The sequence below is a fragment of the Podarcis vaucheri genome (assembly GCF_965113315.1).
Source record: "Podarcis vaucheri genome assembly, chromosome: 12".
In the NCBI taxonomy this organism is placed as follows: Eukaryota; Metazoa; Chordata; class Lepidosauria; order Squamata; family Lacertidae; genus Podarcis; species Podarcis vaucheri.
The window spans coordinates 41,891,815-41,916,377 of record NC_138750.1 but is presented as its reverse complement, the minus strand read 5'-3'; the positions used below and the strand labels follow the sequence as shown (position 1 = coordinate 41,916,377).

At 41.0% G+C, this 24,563-nt stretch overlaps 1 protein-coding gene across 2 annotated transcripts in view; it reads right to left on the bottom strand.

The window, feature by feature from the left end:
• The window catches only part of SPAG6 (sperm associated antigen 6), a 62,410-nt gene that overhangs the window by 25,832 nt on the left and 12,015 nt on the right, over window positions 1-24,563 (bottom strand). For both annotated transcript variants that reach the window (XM_082193643.1, XM_082193642.1), the window contains exons 3-5: window positions 9,248-9,414; window positions 5,282-5,465; window positions 414-619 (exon numbers count right to left, since the gene is read on the bottom strand). In XM_082193643.1, the coding sequence (XP_082049769.1) occupies window positions 414-619; window positions 5,282-5,465; window positions 9,248-9,414 (557 nt within the window). The remainder of the gene's footprint in view (window positions 1-413; window positions 620-5,281; window positions 5,466-9,247; window positions 9,415-24,563) is intronic.

Below are 24,563 nucleotides of genomic sequence, written 5' to 3'. Positions count from 1 at the left end.
ATGCAGAATTACCATTTTAAGAACCCCATTACAATACTTCACACTATATATTAGACCTATTGACTCAATGTTAGGAAGGTTTCAAATGTAAAGAAAATACCACTATACCTTGGACTAGCCCTTGAGATAATTATCACAGATATCTGAATATGGACTGCTGATTAGAAACAAAATAATCTCAACATTTAAAGGTGAGTGGGCTCACTTTTTCCCCACCAGTTATTTCCACTATGTATGCAGAAGTCACATTAAAAGCAGTCAGATCTCTACAATAGTCAAGTTAGCTAAGTGTCTTTTGGGATAAGAGTCCTTTAGAATCCAACATTTAGATTAATACATATTTTTCTCAACACACCATCACAGCTGAAAATGGGTTCCATGTCATGAGAAGGGGGAAATAGTTTGAAAAGTACCTTTAGTTTGGCATCGGGGTTGAGGATCATCTGAGCCAAGTGAGCAATTGCCCCCGCGTCCACAACCGTCTGTGCTAACTCCGGAGAATGCTTTGAAACATCACTGAGCGCGGAAGCTGCAATCCTTCTCAAAGCAATCTCTGGCTCCTGGATACAGAGGACTAAGAGAGGAATGGCTCCAGCATCCACCACAGCCTGTGACAGTTCTGTTGGTCCAATGAAAGTAATTAAGCGAGTATGGGTGACTGACCCTTGTGCAAGCCATTTTTCACCCTGACAGATACAGCAGGAGGGGGAGAGGGGAGGGTGTACTTCAGTGCCTTGACATCTGCATTTCAAATCAGCCCTCCTAGTTTCATAAACCATGTGGACCAATCCTTGGCTGAAAAGAATACAGGTCAATAGATGGACCTCCATTTACATGTACACATTTGAGGTAGATTAGGCTGAAATGGTTTCGTTACCGTGTGTGTGTGTGTGTGTGTGTGTGTGGTGTGTTTAAAAAGAGTAAGCAGATGTCAGCTGTTTAAGCCCTGACTGTTGGGGCACTGATCAATAGGCAAGCAGTTTCTGCACAGCTAACAATAAAGAAAAGCCAAAATGCCAAAACGTGTCCCCCTCTCCCACAAAGCTAATTTAGATGGCATTAATCCCCATTCGTATACGAAGCAAAAAAATAACATGCCTAAATAAATGCACTCAATTTTTAAAAAGAAGAAGAAATCTATATATAATAGTATACTCCACTGCAAAATCTGGCTTGCTAATTTTGGACATCAAAATGCTTTCTTTCTTTCTTTCTTTCTTTCTTTCTTTCTTTCTTTCTTTCTTTCTTTCAACAGTGCATTCCTCATCAGTAAACTACCAATAACCGTCTTTCCCTACATTAAATCACTGCAACAGACAGTTGCATTAAGCTGCCATGGCCAGTTGCTTGCATCTTAACCCAAGAACCCACAATTAACTGATATAGTCAGCGTACTGTTATAGCAGAAATTCATTACCCTCCCTCCACATATTTGTCATTAGCTTCAGTACTGAAGTAGAAAATTGCGGGATAGCAAATGCATGGAATAGAACAAGGGCTATTTTTGGAGATGATGAAAAATGAACACAAACCCCATTAATTTCAAATGGGCTATTATAGGTTCTTAAATAAGGTTTTGTTAGGTCCTCTCCTTGTTATGCACATACTCTCTTATCTTTAACATTTAACCTGCCTTACACTGCCATGGCAACAAATAGCTGTTGTAATTCAAGGATTCAACTTTGATTTTGCATTTACAGTCCATCAATCAAAGCCTTCAGTGGAACTTTCCCAATCACCGTGTTATAACCACAAACTTGGATTCTCCACTGATGTGCTTGCCCATGGCATATTTTATATATTTTATTATTATATAGTTACTAAAGAGCACCATTCAGCCAAAATGCTCCAGTCCTCCACATTAGAAACAGGGTTTGACACAGGGTTTGAAATCTAAATAAATTGGTGGATTTTATAATTTAAAGGTTTGATAATCTGCAGTCCTGAAAGTTTTTTAATTTACTCTTGGATGTTCTTATTTGGTTTTGTATTATTCATATAGTAACAGCCATTGGCTACAATCATTAAAAATCTGACTGATGGTATTGTATTTTGCTTAAATATGATACCTATACAACAATGAAACTGAACAATCCAAACAAAAATCTAAAAAGGATCTTAAGCTAATAGGCCAGTGCATTTAATTAATAGGCCTTTGCTTGAATTGTGGCTCTTTTAGTATGTTGCTGTTAAATACTATAGGGTTATCTGAAGAGATGTCTGACTTGTGACTTCCCTCTTTTCCCATGTGTCAAGCCAACTTGTAGATAAAATATAATGAATATGATCTCATCTTAAAACAGAATATTGAAAATATTCTCGTTTACATTTACAGATTCGAAGAGCTCTGTCATAAGTTTAGGTACATGCATGTTTATGTATAAAAGCTTATTTTCCCTTTCTCAGAAAATGAATACTATATAGATTTTGCATTGTTTATCACACTCCAGAAGCAACACTATTTCACTCCAACACCCACAACCTAGATGAAGAAGGGGATGGTGGTGGTGGTGGAGGGATTTTTAAAAGAAGAATTAGGCTATGGGAATTAATTCTAGTTCAGGGGAAAGGCACAGAAGGGTTCTGAACAAAGAATGTTAAGTTTAAATAAAGGGAGCAGATGGAAGACCTATGTGAGGTGATACAAGGGAATTATATATATATTATAAATCAGATTGTATCATTCCCCGTAAGAGTGAACTTAGGAGGTCAAATGCCTGTCAGAAAGCGAAATGGAGTCATGCAAGAGTAAGCCAGCAATTTTTTTATATATTAAAAAAACCCTGGCGTTGTAGAAGTATATACACGTGTAAGTTAAAATTTAAAACAAACATTGTCTGATTAGGATCTACAAGCTTCCAGGGTGTTCATAATGTTTAGGTGTCAGTGAAGGAAAAACATGTAATCTGGAGGTGGAGGGAGGGAGACAAGAAACATGCATGTTCAAGCTCTTAAGAATTTATAGTAAAAATCTTGGAGGAGTGGATTAGGCTTAGTATGATGTGTGCTGGGAGGTTAAAAATCTCCCCTCCTTGAAACATACAGGAATTTTCTCTAGAACTCCACCCACTGCTATGTAATGCTTAGGTCTGGAGCTTGCAGTGAAACCTGAAAACCTGATCCCTCCAATGCTATGGCACAATAGGGAAGACCTCAATATGGTGGAAAGGGGGGAAATGTACAGTATCCTATTCTCCTGTTCCCCTCCTGAAAATCTCCCTGCTCCCCCACAGCTAAGAATGAGACCACTGTTCCAGGTTGGCCAAGGAGGCGCACCAGGCATACACTGCAACATTTTGTTGCAGGTTCCCCTGGTTTTATTCTATCAGCAAAACTGTGGCCATCCTGGATTTCCATCTTGCATGCTAAAATCAACATTAGTTCAGAAGATTGGGAAGTACATACCAAGATGGTCAAGATGCATCTGGAAACCCCTTAACACCATTGTAAAGGTCTTCCTTTAAACTCCAAGGTATGCCTTACTACCCACTAGGATTCCAGTACCACTGTTTGTACTGATCAGATTTCAGTTCGCTTTCTAATTCTTACCTGCAACCATCTGCATATTGATTGTCCACTGTTAATTGGAGCACTTCAGAAAAGTGGTTTGTGGTTTGGCTCAGCCCCACAAGGTTTGATGTCATTCAGAATCAAAGACTGTGATCCGTATGAGAGAGAGGATTTCCTGATTGGCTGTGTGGTCCATTTTGTTTGCTATGTATTACTGTTTCCATGGACACAGGTTCTCTGCGTGTCTGAATCTACAATTGCTTCATGAGAGGAGAAGAGGCATAGCTCTCTAGAAGCATGCTCTGGTAATTTACGAACTCTTTGTAACAAGTATTTTCCCCTGTCTTCTAGTCTTCACCGTCTAAACTAGGATAGTGTACATACTAGAAATCTATTCAACATTTCCTTTATTTTCCTTGGTTTTTCCCAAATAAATCTTGCTCTCTTTTTGCTTTTCCCTAAGTAATTATTTTCCCTCCAGTTTATTCAGGAGCTTTGTCATGCAAGCTTTCTGTGATTTGGAAAACAAATTATTCTGATAATTTAGTGGAAGATTTGAAAAATATGGCCAAGGATGTAAGTATAATTCTACACTTTTTTAAAAAAATCACTTGCCTGTTTCTGGTTTCTAAACATACTTAAAAGGAAGTTGGCAGAGAGGAAACAGGGAACACAGGTCTTATATATTATATTATATATTAGCTAGCTATTAGCATATTGTTCTACAAAGTGCTAGTTCTAGGCTTGGGAGGGCGATCCATGGGACACCTTTCTGGGTAGGCCCACCTCCTCTTTGCTTCCAGCCCCACTGCCAATTGACATGCCCTCTCCCTCTAAGCCCAATCCACACAACCACCCCAGAGGGAAAGCACAGGATAGGGGATGTTGCTGCTTCACCTCCTCACTCTTGTCCCTGCATGCTTGGAGAGGGCAGGTGAACAGGCAATGAGAACAAACAGGAGGAACAGCAGCTCCCCAGGGCTCCGGGGATCTGTATTTGGCCCCTGCATGGGGTATGGGCCTTTGCAAGCCCCCCAAATCACATAGGTGCTGTCATCTTTCAAATGTCAGGTGATTGACAGGTGGCTGACCCTTGTCCTGTAGGGGGATGGTAGTGGGGAAGATAAGAATCTGGACCACAAACCTCTGCTGTACATTCTACTAATATTATTTGTGAGTTGGCAGTTTATAAATATTCTTGCAAATACATAAATAAATATGGCCTAGAAACTCTATAACAAAGCAGTTGTGATTATGGGCAGATCCACACCATACATTTAAAGCACTGGACTCCTCGCCAAAGAGTCCTGGGAACTGTAATTATGCCCCGCCCACAGAGCTACAACCACTAGATACTAGTGGGAGATTTAGGAAGTAGTGCTTGTGGTTTCATTACTGCCTCCCTTAATTCTTCCCTCACTCCTGATTTATATGGAACTTTTTTGAGTGTTCAAATAATTTTGCATGCATTAACTCTGTGTTCCTGCCAACAGTTCTGTATGGTGGGTCAGCATTAATATCCCCATATTCAATTTTAAGGCAAAATTTGAACTGGGGACTCTCTTATCCATTATGCTACAATAGCTCTTATCTGCTAATATCGCATCTGGGACGTGCTATCCCATGAAGCTACAATGGATGTTGCTTGGCCTGTTACCTGCTTATTTGGCAATAAAGGAGCTGTGACCATGCTGCTTTCTGTGTCCCCTCTGACAGTTGTCACCATGTTAGCACACACAAAAACCTTCTCAAACGCTAGGAATGCTGTTACCTGCATTGTGTCTCGCGATATAGCCAAGGGCCCAGGACGCAGCTTCCTTTACTCCAGGGTCAAAATCCTCCAAGCAGATGACCAGCGTGTCTAGTGCTCCACAGTCAACTATCGCCTGGGCTAGCTGGGGAGAATGTTTTCCAACGGCTCGCAATACAAACGCAGCTGCTTTCTTGTAGAAGCGCTGCAGAAGCATCAGGGAGAGGAGAATACACTGCAATTATCTGAGGGTTTTTCTAAGGTCTTGCAAGACAGAAAAACTTTGCACTAAACGGTTTTATACAAGTAGAGCAATTTGTTCCTATCACACCAGAGCATGAGGGGCTTTCTGGTGTATTTTTCACTGTGAAAATACTGTATATACAAAGGGCGTATATTTGGGAAAGGGCCAGAGGTCAGGGGCAGAGTAGCTGCTTTGCATGCAGAAGGTCCCCATTTCAATCCCCAACATCTCCAGCTCTGGCTGGAAGAAGCTCCAGTCTAAAATCCTGGAGGGCAGACAATACTGAGTTTGAGGGAAGGCAGCTTCCTATGTAGGGAATTTTACAGCATGCTCTTGCAAGGTCTCTAGAGATACATTCGATATGCAGCAGATGACTAAACTGGTCTTTGAATGTCCTAACAGGTTAGGAAACTTTAAGCTAAAAGTGCAACCCTGCTTCCCCCAGCATGCTACATTGTGGTTTACCCTGTAGAAGCCAAGCAGAACCTCCCTCTCCCCTCCCACAAGCCACAGTCATGTCCGTATACTTTATTACAGCCAAGCAATATTCCCCAAGCAGCAACCCATCTGTGCTTTGAAGGGACTATCCAACAGACTGTTCATTATCAGGACCCATCTATAACTCGGAGTAAAAGTATGAACAAACTGCTGGTTTGAAGTACAGCATTGGCGGTGTTTTTAAAGGAAAACAGATACTCCAGTTCTTTCATGTGCTGGGAGAGTGAACACAAGCTCCTCCAGGCCCCTCAACAGGACATCCCGTTTTGGGGGCTGTGCTCTTGCATAAGAGCATGGTGCCCCAAAATGAACATTTTGCGGGTGTTGTGCTCTCAAACAGGTCATGTGACTCACACAGTGGGTGAGCCCCAGAAGATGGGCATTCCAGTTTCCCGCTGCAACACATTGGAGGGTATGACTCCTCCCTTCCACCAGCTGTCTAAAATGATGGGTATTGTGGGGGAACCACAACACCTCTAGAGGCAAGGGTCCATTTCTCTATCCCACAAAATGGTTGGGGCCAGTTGTATTGTGCCTGAACCAGGGCAAAGTCACAGCTGACTTCCCCGTCATCCTGCTATACAGTTGTACCTCAGCTCCCAAACACCTTGGGAGTCTGACGTTCCGGCTCCCGAACAATCAAAAACCAGAAGTGAGTGTTCCGGTTTTCGACTGTTCTTTTGGAAGCCAAACGTCTGACGGGGCTTCCATAGCCTCCAATTGGCTGAGCTTTAGTTTCCAAAAGTTTCGGAAGTGAAATGGACTTCTGGAACAGATTCCGTTCAGCTTCCGAGGTACGACTGTACATATTGGAAATCTGTGTGGTAAAAGGTGGACAATCTCCACCATTTCAATGCAGGCCCATGCAGAGCTTGCCTGAGGCCTGAGTCTTGTTAGAATAAAGTTATGAACTCAAACAAAAAAGCAGCCCATCCCTGGCCATCTTAGCCCTCCAAGGCCTGGGGTAAGTGTACCCAGCTACAGCCCCCTCTCTGCACAGGCCTGTTTCAACAGACACATACACAAAGAGGTGAGAATGACTAAAAGGATGGAACCCACTTTACAGATTGCGAGAGCTGAACCAGGAAAGTGAGAGGGTGTGATTTTGAGGTTGTGGTGCAACTAGGCCTCAGCAGGTCATCAGCACACCTGAAATGATTTGCCTAGCTGCTGTCCATGCACTCATATTGCAAAGAATTGTGCAAGGCTTGCATATGAGAAAGATACTATCTAAACAAGACGCCCACTTTTAAAAATAATGAGAAAATACCGTAAGAATGGTCAGTGTGAAAAGACCTTGATCTTGAAACAGGAAAAAAATAAACCCTGTCAGCAGGCTGGCTATAAAATATTGCAAAATGTTGATGGCTGCTCAGAGGACAACAGTTTAAGAGTGCCAGCATTATTATTAGCAAGTACTTGTATGTGCATCAGAGCATGCATATTATTACTTTCAAATAATTATGTTTTAAGCAGGAGGCTGTGTTTCAAAGGCTTTTTAATATTGGTTGGTAAAATCTGCAGGGAGGCCTATCTATGCAATTCCCATTCATTTCACTGGGGCCTGCACAGCTAAACTCCCAAAGGACTGCATCCATTATTATTATTCAAAATGAACTACCGGTACTTCTGAAATAATACACATTACAAAGCGTCACAGACCCAGGGGCTGATGTCACTGCACCAACATGCTTTACACACTCAGAGCCAGCTCAGGGATAACTTTTAGCATTGGAGAAAAAATAAGACTAACCAAATTTCACATCAGTGCTGAGACTTTAATAGCTGCCACTCTGCTGCCACATTTTATGGCAAACCATGAAGAAATGCCCAAGTAGCTGGCACCATAGAGAGATTTTCAATTTCACCAGCTATCTTCCTAAGGAACCATTTATCTGAGTAACAAGCAGAAGAAAAGATTCACTAGTGAGAATGTTTTTATAGCTCAGGGCAAAACTGAGCATTTTTGGCAGGGAAAAGATTTTACAGAAAAACAGAAGACAATGTAAGATCAGACAATAAAAAAGCAGCACACAAATTTAGCTGAAACACTGCAGGGATGTGAGAAATACCATGTTTGGTACTTCATTCATACTAAAGCATTATTGGTTCCAAAAGGAAGTTATTAGTTCACTGATAGGAAAACAAGTATAGCCAGAAAGCACAGCTTATATAAGGAATTCTGGGTTCCAAAGAGGGTCCTTGTTTAAAGGAGAAGAGAGCAGGAACAAGCAGGATTCTATGCAAGGAGCAAAAGGGCGAGGATGAGAAAACCAAGGACTGTACAGGCAAGACGTAGCTGCCCTGCCTGATGCTTTGCTGGTGATTTTAAAAGACATGGCATCCAACACCAGGTTGGAACCTGGAAACCCTAAGACTACAACTCCTATCATCCCTGATTATTGGTTATGCCAACAGGGGCTAATGTGAGCTGAAGTACAACAAGATCTGGAAGGTACAAGGTTGGGAAACATTGTAACAGGTCCTTAAAGTCCCTTTTCTGTCAACTTCATTGAGTTGGTCTTTAAAAAAAGAAATAGCCGGAGGATGCATGTACCCCAACAATCTGGTGCAAGACCTACACCATGTCACAAATGCCATGTATGTTGTACACTATTTCAAGAAGATCAAAATGATTGAACTACTTGACTATATAATACAACCTATTTATCAACAAATATAAAAGTTTTTAAAAATATTTTGCTACTCAAACACAAATACATTTGATATTAAACTGCTAAGGGTTTCTAGACTCTCATGTGTTGTGGTATCATTTATGCTACAAAATTTAGTCTTACGTGCATTTTACTCAGTCACTGTTAACAAATAGCTAATTACTGGGTGTGTGTTTTCCAATTATTTCATTGATAAAACCACCATCTCCATGCCATCACTTCACTAAACAGTTCAGGAAATAAAATTACCAGTAATATACTTCAGCTAATGAAGTAAGAATAAAATCTTTTCCTTTTCCTTTTTTTTTAAAAGGGTCATTAAATTACAATTATGGACACCTTCTATCAAGAGGGATCAATGAACTAAGCATGTATGTTGTGGCAATGTCAAAAGATGAATCTACAGAGTCTAATTAAGACAGAATAGTTTTTCATTAAAAAACATAATGTATACAATCTATAAAATATACATAAAACAGGCACATATATTAAACATAAATATAAGGCAGAAGATTTTAACCCCATATGGCAGTGAGAAAAGGCTTCTTTAAGAAAATAATAGTTCCTTACATTCTGCTCAGCCAATGAATACACGAGCTGTGGAAGAATATCTCCCTTAACTACAGCTTCTGCCAGGTCATCATTATAATTGGCAAGTCTCCCAAGGGCCAAAGCAGCTGTCTGTTGAATATTTGGAACCACATCCAATAGGAGCGGCCTCAGCAGAGCCATTACACCTGAGTTATGAGAAAGGAGGAAAAGTCCACACAGTAATTAGAGAAACGAATCAAATGCTACTTTCAAAAGAGAAAAATAAAATAAAATAAAACACAGTGAATGCTAACGTTAAGGAAATCTGCTGCAAGTAAACCTAAGCTCTGTGTTAAGAACCATTCCTGGAGTACACATTTTACCCATCCAAAGTGGGCGACACCATTAGGAATTGGGGAGAAATTCAATTCAGTTCACATTTAAAGGCCAACATACCTAATTTGTCCTTCTTGAAGCAATATGAGAACCAAAACAATATGAGAACCATCCTTTGAAATCCTTATTTCCTCAGAATTTGTGATGCATGTCCCCAAACAATGTTTACAAGGATGCATATATTAGGGGAAAGTGTGTGTTAGCATCAATATAATGGTGAAGAAAAAAACAAAAATGCAAAGACACAGTAATCACAACCCATGATACAGTTTTATTCTGCTAAATTATTAAACTAATTTTCTGAGATATTAATACTCTACTATTGTGGCTTGTTGATATTGCACAAATGCAGCTGGTGAAGGAAAAGAGACCATCTGATGATGTTCTTGCAGGCTTCCCATAGGCATCCGATTGACTACTGTGTAGTGTAGTGGTTAGAATGTTGTACTAACAACAAACAAACAAACTTAACCTATACCACATTCTTCACATCCAGCAAAACTTCCAACCGCTTAAGTCAGCTTTTTAGTTAATATGAAGAACACTTTTTCAGCACAAAGACACAACAGTCTGTTTGCAGTTTTTCACTGGCCAGTGATTCATTTCTAGAAAAAGAGATGCGCCAGATCTAATCTCTTCCTGTAAAGTCACATTCTGGGACACAGAGACCCATCACCTAATCTCAGATACGGTTTTGACTACTCATAGTGAAAGGAGGGCGCCCATGGGGAAGTTTCCTCCAAAGCAAATGCCACCTTCAGTGTTGGAACTACTGCAATCCCAATAATGGGGCCGTCTCCTCCCTTCATTGATGCTATTTGCCTTAGGAAAAGAGTTGAAGAAATCCACACATCACCTCACGAAAACCAGTTTCCACTGGGTACACCACAGTGGTCTGAAATTTGCCTGTGCCCGCTTCCTGCCCATGGCCACCTGGTGGTGTGCAGCTGCTGACACATGCAAAACTCAACTCTTTGGCACACAGCTGCAAATTTCTTGGGGCACCCAAGAAAGGTCATCACTTCCCATGGCTCCTGCTGAACACAACCAGCTGGCTCTGGAGAGGGAGCTGCCACGTCGGAATTTCAAACAGCTTTGTGCAATATCAGCTTGAGTGGGTAGACTTCTATCCTCTGAGAGAGCCCTTGTCTGAATCTGTTGTTGAATGACAACCTCTATTGTCAATCAGCAAGATGCTCACCCTCCCCTCCCCCAAACACACTGTATTTGAATGGCAGGTGTAAAATTTAAAATGTTTGGAAGCAGAGAGAACTAGCTTAAAACCATTGGGGGCGGGGAAAGAAGAGGATTAGAAAAATGGAGATCTCAAAATGGAGATCTGCATTCTCTCAAGAGGATCACAACTGGTTCTTGTATGAGAAGAGGAAGCTATCTGCTTTTCCTCTGTGGTCACTTCCCATGCTGTACCAGGAACACTGGAGCAGAAATGTTTGCATGTGGGAAGAGTTGGAACCATGGCGACTTTCCATGCCAATACTACATTTTTGTCTGGGAATAAGGAGCAACGTCCCATGTGAATTTCACGTCCTAATGTCAGCAGGGCATTATGGGATGGAGTCAAAAGGAAGCAGTAACCACATTGCTCCCAGAATGAAAGTACTGCCCTTTCAAAACAATGTAATTTAATCAGCAATTTTGGTCTTATTGACCTCTGCCTTCTTTTTTTGCTCTAGTCTATTGTAAAGTAAGCCTGCACTTACTCAAATAAATTATCTGTTTTAAGCATTCCCATCCAACCCATCCAAAAAAAAAAAACATTCCCAGGACAGTACATAATAAAATATGCAAAATAATGTAAAATACAACAAGAAAATTCAGTAAAATATTAAGAAAATAATAAAGCATAGGTGTTCTAAAGACGCATGCAGCCAATATGCATATGACTGCACCGTTGTACATTGCGGTAATTAATCTGGAATAAGTATGACATTCTATTTGTACTCACATGCAAGTCTAAATTCCCATCTTACCCACCCACAAACAAAAGGGTGAGAAAATTTGTCCTTTAATGATTTTAAAGGGCAGTTCATCTGTGTTAACATTCTTAAATATGAGCCCACCAATTTACCTTAGCTATCTTGCAGCCACGACCCTAAAATAACCTAGTTTACCCAACCACTATGGGCCATGAGCTGCTTGGCAGATTATGATAAATTACAGGAAACCAATGTAAAATGACTGTTCACAGAAAACATGTCAATGGGCTTAGGTAGGGAGCACTAAGCCCTAAACAAAGGTTGTCACTGTGAACTATCTGGAGATGTTCCGAGGACATGTGAGACCTGTTGTAACATCATGATTTCCGGGTTTTTTTAATGTTAAGCTTCTAGATCTCAGCATTACACTGAATATTCTGAAAACAGAAGCAGTGCATGCCTCAAAAAAACAAAATTTAAAATTACTAATATCTTAAAATTTAATGAGCATTTTTTTAAAAAATGCAACTCCCTTCATTATCTCAAAAAGGATCTGCAGTTGGTGTCTGTGGTGTGCAAATATGTTTAATTCAAACTGATAAATGAATTAATTAGTTAAAGGGCATATGATCAATAAAAATAATTTAATTGGTTGTGCAGACCTAGTTAATTTAGGAAACCTAAAAAACAGAATAGTACTCACCTCATCTCACTGTGGTGATAACAGTGTTCCAAATATCTAAATGATTTTTAAAAGGTGGTCTAATTCTGTATAGAAACATATGCTAATATGTTTCAATTACATCAAAGAAGAAATGCAAATACCCATTTAAAAAATTCCATTGTGCGGTCCAAAACTTAAGTATGTGTCATATCAGCCCATCAGAATGTCCTGAAGGAATAACACCACATTGTGCTACATATATGAGAAACAACTTAACTGGGGAACAACCTCTATAATCTATTCCCTTCAGATAGCAATTATAAGCAACCCTCAGCGACTCTTGTTTATTTATATACTTAATTACAGTAGCCCTCACAGCACTTGTGCTGAGTCAAAGCTAGACAATGGCATAGTCCCTGTGTAAAAGATTTAGCGTATGCCTACTGTGTGATGCAAGGTTTTTTGAAGCTGTATGTTCCATAGGTAAGTGAAACTATCCAGAGAGAATACCAAAATTACTCAGTGGTAGTGTTCAGCCACAGTTTCTGACATGTACTTCTGATTTTCTTTTTCTTTTTTTAAAAAAAAACCCTGCTGAGCAGGAAAAAATAAGTCACTTGAATGAAAAGAACAAATATGAACTAAAGCTTGAGTTTATGTGCATAATCAAGTGTCATGATAGCAGTTTATGAACAAGTTATGAACAATATGGAGAGAGAAATCTTTCTCCCTCTGTCATAGCACAGGAACTCAGGTCACCCAATGAAGTCAATTTACAGTAGATTCAGGGCAGAAAAAAGAAATTGCTTCTTCACACTACACATAATAAACTTAGGGAATTCACACACATACACCAAAGATATGATGGTGGCCGTTGGCTTAAATGACCTTTTTAAAGGATTAAACAAAACTCCTGGCGGCTGGGCCTATCAACAACTAGCTAAATGAAATCTCCATCTACAAAAGCAGAATATTTCTGAGAATACCACCACTAACAGGAAATGACAACCACCTTCATGTCCAATTTGTAAGCATTTGGCAGGCCACCACTGAAAGCAGAATACTGGGCATCTTCAGCAGACCTTAGTCTGATCCAGAAAGGCTTTTCAAAAATAATCACATTATTATTATTATTATTATTATTATTATTATTATTATTATTGCCGCTGCTATTGCTATTATTAAAATCACTTCCAAAATATCAAAATAAGACATGATAGAGGAAGGTAAGCAATATACATTTAAGGCAGCCTAGTTAAAAGGAAAACAAAATGCTATCTTAAAAAAGAAAATCTTTACAGATAGAAATCCAATTCAAAATACAATAAGCTCCATAAAATAACATCATTAGTACCGAAACAAAAGAACGGAGAAAGAAGCTACATCCCCACACCCCTCTCCCCTGCAACACAGCAACCACTTCCAAAATGCATCCTTAGCAATCCTCTCTAGCCAAGCCTCACTCTCATGTGTTCTTATCATTTAGAACACACGTGAACAATGTTGTTGAATGAGCACACCTTTTCCCACAACAGAAAATATCTGCCATTTGTCCCAATGCAAAAAAAAAGCACTCCGAGAACACAATAGCAAAACCAAAACCTGCCCAGTACCCCTGAAACCTGATGGACCCCAAACTAAGAGCTGGGCTTGGTGGCAAGTAAGAGAGAGAAGGTGGCACTGCCTCCTTCTTGCAATTTTTTACCCCCTCCTCAGGGTCTGCAGGCCATCACTGATGTACAGGTGGAGATTGGGGCAAGAGGAGAAAGTTTTGGGAAATCTCAACCCTGTCCAATGCTGTGGCTTAGGTAAGGCCTTAACTAATGGAGGGAAAGGCAAAGAGAAGAAATAGAAGAATGAGGTTTTCAGAAGGGGGCGGGAGGGATTTAGACCAACCAACCAGGAGGTAGGGAGAAATGTTTCCATGATGGAGGAGAAGAGAGCAACTGCAAAGTGTGGGAGTGTCTAAACCCCTTTGTAGGATAACAGGTCAGGGCTGTGGTCACCAGACACAACCTGACTTGTATGCCTTAAGGTAATCTGTTGTCTTCAGGTGCAGCACAGCAGGGGTGGGGAACCTTTTTGGTTCGGTGGGACAGACTGTTAACTGTGAGCCCCACCCCTGTGAGCCAACTTTGAGGGGTACAGTGGTACCTCAGGTTAAGAACTTAATTCGTTCTGGAGGTCCGTTCTTAACCTGAAACTGTTCTTAACCTGAAGCACCACTTTAGCTAATGGGGTCTGCCACCGCACCACCGCCGCGCAATTTCTGTTCTCCTCCTGAAGCAAAGTTCTTAACCTGAGGTACTATTTCTGGGTTAGCGGAGGCTGTAACCTGAAGCGTCTATAACCTGAAGCGTCTGTAACCTGAGGTACCACTGTAGTTGATTCATGAAGTCAGCTGACTGACAGGTGAGTTGTCCCTCTCACCTGTCAAAATCCCTGTGAAGTCCTTTCCCTCAGGCTGCAAAATGTCTTAGGACGGTCCTGGGGAGACAAAACTCTCCATCCATAGGAAGCTGCTTTATACAGTGGAATCTTGGTTCTCGAACACCTTGGTCCTCGAACATTTTAGCTCCCGAACACTGAAAACCTGGAAGTAAGTGTTCCAGTTTTCGAACATTTTTTGGAAGTTGGACGTCCGATGCAGCTGCCGTCTATTGTTTCCAGGGCTCCTGCACCAATCGGAAGCCGCGCCTTGGTTTTTGAACGTTTCGGAAGTTGAACAGACTTCCGGAATGGGTTACGTTCGAGAACCAAGGTGCCACTGTACTGAATCAGACCACTGGTCCATTATGTACACTGACTGTCACCTTCTGCATGCAAAGCGGAAGGGTATTCTATATTCTGAGAGTAATCTTATATTCTCAGGAGGAGGATAAAATCCCAGTGGCACTTGTGGACTCTAAGAAACAGGGGGCTCTAAAACTCCCCTACGGTTGATTGGGGGAAGAGAGGATAGAGATAGTTTCAGAGAGATTAAATGCAAGCAAGGATACACTGCTGGAAATGTGCCTGCAATCAGTGCTGACTGGCTCAGAAGAGATACTTCACCACCCCCATTTTAAAAGGCCTGGCCACCAGCTGCCTATAATGATGCATATTGAGACCAAACCTCCAGATCTGAAACTGCCAAAAGGATATAGATATGCTTAAAAGGCAATGCCTGAAAGAAAATATTAAACGCAGAAACAGACCCGGAACATAAATCACAGCAGGGCAGAAATAAAAAGTTGATGGGCAAATTGCTTGCCAATATTTTAGCAGCATTTTCATCAGAAGAAGTGCTTCTCCCCACCCCCACGCCACCTCCATATGTCGGGACCTGAGCATCCAACATCTGCAGCCTTTCATCGGGCTGAAGAGTAGCACTCCCACGAGAACACAAGGAAAAGTCCACATAGGAGGATATGGTGGCAAAAGGGCTTCTAAAACTAAAGGCATCACATTCTCCCACATACGACATAATGCTCCCCCCAAGAGGAGCTCTTCCCTTGAAGGCCGCATGTTGCCAGCTGTGAGACAATCAACAAGGATGCCTGCTTTTGCTGCCGCAATGGGATGGGAAATGACTTGATGACTTTTCACCACTGCAAAGCAAAGGAACTAACTACCTTTCCTTCAGGTGTTGACAACTCTACGCAAATGGAATGGTCCAAATTGATCCCCAAAGCCTTTTTTATCAGTATTCAAATTACAGGGGGACAGTAATTTTGTGGTGCCCTCCCAGCTACCATTTTTAGAAGTGGGGTATGATTTAGCTAATATTGAGAGGAGGGACAGGGGATGGAATATGGATTTCACTAAAGCGCCTCCTCCTTTCCTCCTAGAATTCAAGCATTGGTTTTTATACACTGTGGTTCTGCCGCAAATGACAGTGTGCTAGGGATTAAGCCGCAGCTGAGGATCTTCCCCTGGAAACTTAGCAAAGACCAAACCTGAACACTGGGCGGGGGGGGGGAGAGACTTAAATCAACATTGGGGTTATTTAAATTCCCAGGTTGTATTGTGGCATGTTGACTCATATTTTATTTACGGATTTGAATCTTTGTTTTAGTATAGCTGCCTGCCCAAACCTCTAGGGATAGGTGTGTTGGCTTTTTGCAGTATAGTAACTCTGCAGAGAGCTTGCTGGGGAGATCATGCATTAAAAAGAAAGGACTCAAAAAGTACTTAAAGGTTTTAATAAGGAAAAACAAAAAACTCCATTTACACTAAATACATCAACAAACCAACATGACCCAACCACCAACCCATCCCCCAGGGTAATGGGAGAGCTAGGTGCTGCTCCTTATATACTCTACCCAAATGCTGACACGCCTTAATCAAATACAACTCAGCAGCACCTGCTATGTTTCACAGCTGTAAAGCTGGGTCTCGTTATCTTGCTCTGGCCCTTGCTCCGGCCCCTTAAAGACATACACATGGAGTGGAACAATGATGAACCTTTACATTTAAAGAAACCATTCAACATTTCCCCTGCGGTTCATCATTGTGGAACAAAAACATAAAGCATACTTTGTACATGTCTTTCATGTGTAACCTTTGGAAGTGCTTTTGTAAAAATGTCTGCAATTTGATTGTCACCTGGAACATATTTAAATACAACCATTTCATCAGCAATTAGTTGCTTTACAAATTCTAAACGTAATCTTAAGACTCTAGTGCGCTGCGTATTGGTCTCTGAACGCAGGATAGCAAGTCCACTCTGGGAATCAAGGTAAACTTTTGCTGGTAGTGTTACTTGCATCTGTAGGTCTGCAAATACTTGCAGATACCATTCTACATCACGAGTGGCCTGAACGCATGCACATAATTCACTCTCTGTTGTAGAGAGACAAATAATGGTTTGTGTCTGGGACTTCCATTCAAATGGACAACCGTTGTAACAAAACACCATACCAGACACACCCCTGCAATTATTTTGTTCCACTGCATGAGATGCATCGCAGAAAATTTCAAAACCTTTGTCAATACTGGATGTAAACTGCAACCTATAATGTTTGGTATGTTTAAGGTACATTACCACTCTCTTAAGAGCAGAGAAACATTGTGTAGTGGGCTTTTCCACAAATTTTGCCAGAAAGTGAAAAGCATAAGTTATATCTGGTCTTGAGATTCTTTGAATGAAATTTAGCTTGCCTATAGCAGAACGATACAAAGTTTTGTTAGGAAATGGCTTATCTTCACCTGTAAAGGTGAAACCACACACCATAGGTGTTTCCTTCCCATTTGCATTTTCTAAACGTAGCATTTCAACTAGATCATCAATTTTTGCAGTTTGATGAACCAGAAAAGATCCATTTTTGCCTTTCTCAATTTGCATGGATAAGTAATTTCTAGCTATGCCTAATTCCACCACATCAAATTTCTTCTGTAACTGTGAAACTACCTGTTCATATTCCTGTTTAGTTTTTGTAGAAATTAACACGTCATCTACATACACACATATTTTTGTTACAGAGTTTGCCCTTTCCTTTATAAACACACAATTGTCTGCATTTCCTTGTGAAAAACCAATATCTAGCAATTCTTTTGCTAAAGTTTGGTGCCAATTCCTTCCACTTTGGTGCAGACCATAAAGGGATTTATTTAATTTGCATACCAAACCTTCAGCAGCGTCTATGCCTTCAGGGACACGCATAAAAATTTGTTCTTTTAAATCTGCAAACAAATATGCAGTTTTTATATCTAGGTGATAAACAGAATGTCCACGTTGTGATGCATCTTTTAACAAAAGCTTAGCTGTTTCATATTTTACACTTGGTGAATAGCACAAATCATAATCTTCGCCTGGAATTTGTTGAAAACCTCTAGCAACTAGTCTTGCCTTGTACCTTACAACTTCATTTTTGTCATTCATTTTAGCTCTATAAACCCATTTTGAATCAATAAGTCTCATATCTGGGGTTTGTGGTACGAGAGACCAAGTGTTATGCTCTTTTAAAGAAGCTATCTCAGAGTTCATAGCTTTATACCAATTTACAGCTTGGTGCTTAGGTAAATTCTGAACATCATTGTAGCTTTTTGGCTCAAAAACCACCTTATTGGCATACACAGTATTAAAATGTTCATCTGCGAAACGTTGTGGCTTCTGCCTCTTTCTATCTGAACGTCTCAGTCCGGAAGGAGAGTCAGACTCCTCAGACTTAATGGGACTCAATGAACTACTAGTTTCAGGTTGTAAATCATCATTGTCAGACTGAAGAGGTGCCTGTAGGCTAAGCTCACGGTCAGAAAACTCAAGAGAATCTAACCTCCCCTCGGGTGCCTGTGACTTTAAATCCTCAAACAAATTATCAGATTCAACAGGCTTTTTGTCTTTCCCCATTAATTCAGAAGCACCATTTTCTGCTGCTGCTGCTTCTACCTCTTCTTCCTCAGTATCATTTATACCATCAGTATCTTGGAAAACAGCAACTCCATTCCAATTTACAGTTTGTATCATGCTTCTGGTAATATGAAATTTGCCAGTTGCTGGTATGTAAATTCTGTACGCCCCCTGCTGGTAGCCCATTAATTTCCCCTGTACACTACGTTCACCCAATTTCTGCTTAGCAGGATAATGCATAATTACATCTGAACCCCAAATACGTAGGTATTTCAGATTAGGGCGTTTTTTAAACAGCTTCTCATAGGGGGTTACATCTAAACCAGAATGATAACTGCGATTTCTAACATAACAAAAGGCATTGAGTGCTTCAGCCCAAAACGCTTTGGGCAGATTAGCATCATGCAGATAAGTTTTAACCCCTGCCTGCAAGTCACGCTGCACAACTTCAACAAGCCCATTTTGCCAGGGACTTCGGGGGCAAGATAACTCATGAGTAGTCCCCTGCGCTTCCAGGAATTTCTCAAAATCCTCAGAAACAAATTCCCCACCCCGGTCAGAAAACAGATTCTTAATAGGTTTGTTAAAGTGCGTTTTTACCCAGTTGCAAAAAACTTTGTACTTCTCAAATGCTTGTGACTTCTCAGCTATTGCATAAGTCCAACAATATCTACTATACTGGTCTATGAGAGTAAGCCAGTACTTAGAACCTCCTAATGATGGTGGGAGTGGCCCAACTAAATCACAATGTACACGCTCAAATGGCTCAGTTACTTTCCTATCTGAGCACCTACCCTTGCGTGCAACCTTAATCTTATTCTTGCAACAAGATAGACACTGCATAAAGAATTTACATGGTTTTAAGTTGAGGCCATTGACAATATTTTGTGTCTTAATTACATCAGCAAAATTCAGGTGTCCCAGAATTCTGTGCACCATGTGGACACACCCAGAATGTGGTCTTACATTCCTCAACCCCTGGCTTGACTGTGCTACTCCGCAATTTATAGGCGATTGGGAGTAGGTGCGAAAATACAGTCTATATAAACCATCAGATTCCCGGGCATACAATAGACGTTTGTTCCCCTCGAAAAACTCACACATTGACTTTAAGAAACACACAGTTATCCCTTGATGAGCAAAACACCTTACTGATAATAAATTGTCCATTGAGGGGCAGTAAATGCAGTTCGCTATTGTAATGTTTAAAGAGTCAAGTTTAACAGTACCCCTGCCAAGCGACTGCAGGACTTGTGAATTGGCTAAATGTACATTACCAATTTCCTCTTCGAAAGAAATAAACAAGCTTCAATCATTGCAAACGTGCTGCGATGCTCCTGAGTCGACAACAAAAGACTTCCACTTGGCACCTTTAGGTCTTTTACGATCTGTAGTCCGAGCATGAAAAGCTCACGGCTCGTTTCTGTCTCTACTATACGATGTCGGCTGCTGGGCTGACGACCGTGATTGACGAACAGAAACAGGCTTGGGAGTACTTTGCTTTCCTTTGGATCTGCAGTCCCTTGCAAAATGTCCTTGCTTATTGCAGAACCAACAACGCTTTGCAGCTTTAAATGCAGTTGTATCACCACAGGTTTGCATATGGCGTTCCTCATTCTTTCTGGAAACAGGAGTGCTTATGGCACAAGCCTCCCTTCTATCCAACTCGCCCATTAATCTTGCCGTTACCCCTTCCACAGTTAATTGTGCTGGTGGAACAGCAGATATCTGGCTAGCTATACCATCAAAGTCCTCATTAAGGGAACAAAGGATGATAAAAACATACTGAATATCAGGTACCTCCATGTCCCTTCGAATTAATTCGCCGCGTATTGCCTCCAGACGTCTCAAGTGTGCTGCCAAATCACCACCAGGCTGCAACTTCGTCTGGTACAACTGCTTGAAAAACATCAATGCAGACGCTGACTCTTTTCTAACATGCACTGCTGCAAGACTTAAGGTCAGCTTTCCGAACAGCAAGGTTGTTACTGGCCAAAAGGAATTTAAGGTCTTTATAAAATTTTTTCTGTGGTGCAGAGAGAGACTTTCCCATGATTGCAAGAGTTGCAAAAAGAGCAGGGAGCACTTACCGGAGGGATCCTTAGAAGGATGAGGGAGGCGCCTTTTTGCCCTGTCCGGGCGGAAGTAAGTGCTGATAAGTCCGTAACGTAGTCCAGAATCACATTCACACGGGAGCTCTCACCAGGGATCCACTACGTGGATGAACGACGCGTCTGCAGCCCTTGCCAGGCGAGGTGAGGCTGAACGTTGTTTAACAGCATGAAATCCGAAAGAAATCACACGGGAGCACTCACCAGGGATCCACTACGTGGATGAACGACGGGTTGGTGAGTGCTGAATAATGAAAAACAACGTGAAGTCCGAAGGCAGTCACACGGGGCACCAATTGTCGAGTTGCAGCTCGGCATCCAAAGAAAAATCAGTCTCACACCATGATAGGTTCCGAAATATGGCTGCTCGTAGGGCTAATGCAGCACAGCTTTTATTGTGTGAAATCAGAAAGATACAAAATACAAGCAAGCAATTTGTTCTAAGCCAGAAGATAAGGACCTTCGCACTAGCATCAGGCCATGCTACGTTAGCCAATCATATAGGACAGCACGAGCTGTTCACGCGCTGTTCATGCTCCAAGGATGCTTCTAGCTATGAAATCACCCTGCAACAATAAGAACTTTGCTCATGCTCTCATGTACAAGCAATCATTTTCCCACACTTTGGCAGTTTTCTTATTTCTTATATAGACTACTTGCTGGTCGCTGACTGCCAAATTAATTATTGCCCTGGCTTTTGCATCTCCTTTCGACCAAGCATTAGTTACAGGGTCAGGAGGGTCATCAGTTACATAGGTCCATACTTCTCTAGAGGTCAAAAGCGCCTCCACCCGAAAAGCCCATAAACTATAGTTCTCATCTGTTAGCTGTGGGAAGACCAGAGCCTTCTCAGCTTCAGGAACCCGGTCAACCATTCTGGAACTCTTCCAGACCCACAAAAACTACGCTAACAGGAGAAGGAGTTTTCAAACCTTTCTCAGAGTCCAAAAATATGCAGTCATCCACTCAGCAGCTGGGCCCATAACCAAAGATGTTGGCTTTTTGCAGTATAGTAACGCTGCAGAGAGCTTGCTGGGGAGATCATGCATTAAAAAGAAAGGACTCAAAAAGTACTTAAAGGTTTTAATAAGGAAAAACAAAAAACTCCATTTACACTAAATACATCAACAAACCAACATGACCCAACCACCAACCCATCCCCCAGGGTAATGGGAGAGCTAGGTGCTGCTCCTTATATACTCTACCCAAATGCTGACACGCCTTAATCAAATACAACTCAGCAGCACCTGCTATGTTTCACAGCTGTAAAGCTGGGTCTCGTTATCTTGCTCTGGCCCTTGCTCCGGCCCCTTAAAGACATACACATGGAGTGGAACAATGATGAACCTTTACATTTAAAGAAACCATTCAACATTTCCCCTGCGGTTCATCATTGTGGAACAAAAACATAAAGCATACTTTGTACATGTCTTTCATGTGTAACCTTTGGAAGTGCTTTTGTAAAAATGTCTGCAATTTGATTGTCACCTGGAACATATTTAAATACAACCATTTCATCAGCAATTAGTTGCTTTACAAATTCTAAACGTAATCTTAAGACTCTAGTGCGCTGCGTATTGGTCTCTGAACGCAGGATAGCAAGTCCACTCTGGGAATCAAGGTAAACTTTTGCTGGTAGTGTTACTTGCATCTGTAGGTCTGCAAATACTTGCAGATACCATTCTACATCACGAGTGGCCTGAACGCATGCACATAATTCACTCTCTGTTGTAGAGAGACAAATAATGGTTTGTGTCTGGGACTTCCATTCAAATGGACAACCGTTGTAACAAAACACCATACCAGACACACCCCTGCAATTATTTTGTTCCACTGCATGAGATGCATCGCAGAAAATTTCAAAACCTTTGTCAATACTGGATGTAAACTGCAACCTATAATGTTTGGTATGTTTAAGGTACATTACCACTCTCTTAAGAGCAGAGAAACATTGTGTAGTGGGCTTTTCCACAAATTTTGCCAGAAAGTGAAAAGCATAAGTTATATCTGGTCTTGAGATTCTTTGAATGAAATTTAGCTTGCCTATAGCAGAACGATACAAAGTTTTGTTAGGAAATGGCTTATCTTCACCTGTAAAGGTGAAACCACACACCATAGGTGTTTCCTTCCCATTTGCATTTTCTAAACGTAGCATTTCAACTAGATCATCAATTTTTGCAGTTTGATGAACCAGAAAAGATCCATTTTTGCCTTTCTCAATTTGCATGGATAAGTAATTTCTAGCTATGCCTAATTCCACCACATCAAATTTCTTCTGTAACTGTGAAACTACCTGTTCATATTCCTGTTTAGTTTTTGTAGAAATTAACACGTCATCTACATACACACATATTTTTGTTACAGAGTTTGCCCTTTCCTTTATAAACACACAATTGTCTGCATTTCCTTGTGAAAAACCAATATCTAGCAATTCTTTTGCTAAAGTTTGGTGCCAATTCCTTCCACTTTGGTGCAGACCATAAAGGGATTTATTTAATTTGCATACCAAACCTTCAGCAGCGTCTATGCCTTCAGGGACACGCATAAAAATTTGTTCTTTTAAATCTGCAAACAAATATGCAGTTTTTATATCTAGGTGATAAACAGAATGTCCACGTTGTGATGCATCTTTTAACAAAAGCTTAGCTGTTTCATATTTTACACTTGGTGAATAGCACAAATCATAATCTTCGCCTGGAATTTGTTGAAAACCTCTAGCAACTAGTCTTGCCTTGTACCTTACAACTTCATTTTTGTCATTCATTTTAGCTCTATAAACCCATTTTGAATCAATAAGTCTCATATCTGGGGTTTGTGGTACGAGAGACCAAGTGTTATGCTCTTTTAAAGAAGCTATCTCAGAGTTCATAGCTTTATACCAATTTACAGCTTGGTGCTTAGGTAAATTCTGAACATCATTGTAGCTTTTTGGCTCAAAAACCACCTTATTGGCATACACAGTATTAAAATGTTCATCTGCGAAACGTTGTGGCTTCTGCCTCTTTCTATCTGAACGTCTCAGTCCGGAAGGAGAGTCAGACTCCTCAGACTTAATGGGACTCAATGAACTACTAGTTTCAGGTTGTAAATCATCATTGTCAGACTGAAGAGGTGCCTGTAGGCTAAGCTCACGGTCAGAAAACTCAAGAGAATCTAACCTCCCCTCGGGTGCCTGTGACTTTAAATCCTCAAACAAATTATCAGATTCAACAGGCTTTTTGTCTTTCCCCATTAATTCAGAAGCACCATTTTCTGCTGCTGCTGCTTCTACCTCTTCTTCCTCAGTATCATTTATACCATCAGTATCTTGGAAAACAGCAACTCCATTCCAATTTACAGTTTGTATCATGCTTCTGGTAATATGAAATTTGCCAGTTGCTGGTATGTAAATTCTGTACGCCCCCTGCTGGTAGCCCATTAATTTCCCCTGTACACTACGTTCACCCAATTTCTGCTTAGCAGGATAATGCATAATTACATCTGAACCCCAAATACGTAGGTATTTCAGATTAGGGCGTTTTTTAAACAGCTTCTCATAGGGGGTTACATCTAAACCAGAATGATAACTGCGATTTCTAACATAACAAAAGGCATTGAGTGCTTCAGCCCAAAACGCTTTGGGCAGATTAGCATCATGCAGATAAGTTTTAACCCCTGCCTGCAAGTCACGCTGCACAACTTCAACAAGCCCATTTTGCCAGGGACTTCGGGGGCAAGATAACTCATGAGTAGTCCCCTGCGCTTCCAGGAATTTCTCAAAATCCTCAGAAACAAATTCCCCACCCCGGTCAGAAAACAGATTCTTAATAGGTTTGTTAAAGTGCGTTTTTACCCAGTTGCAAAAAACTTTGTACTTCTCAAATGCTTGTGACTTCTCAGCTATTGCATAAGTCCAACAATATCTACTATACTGGTC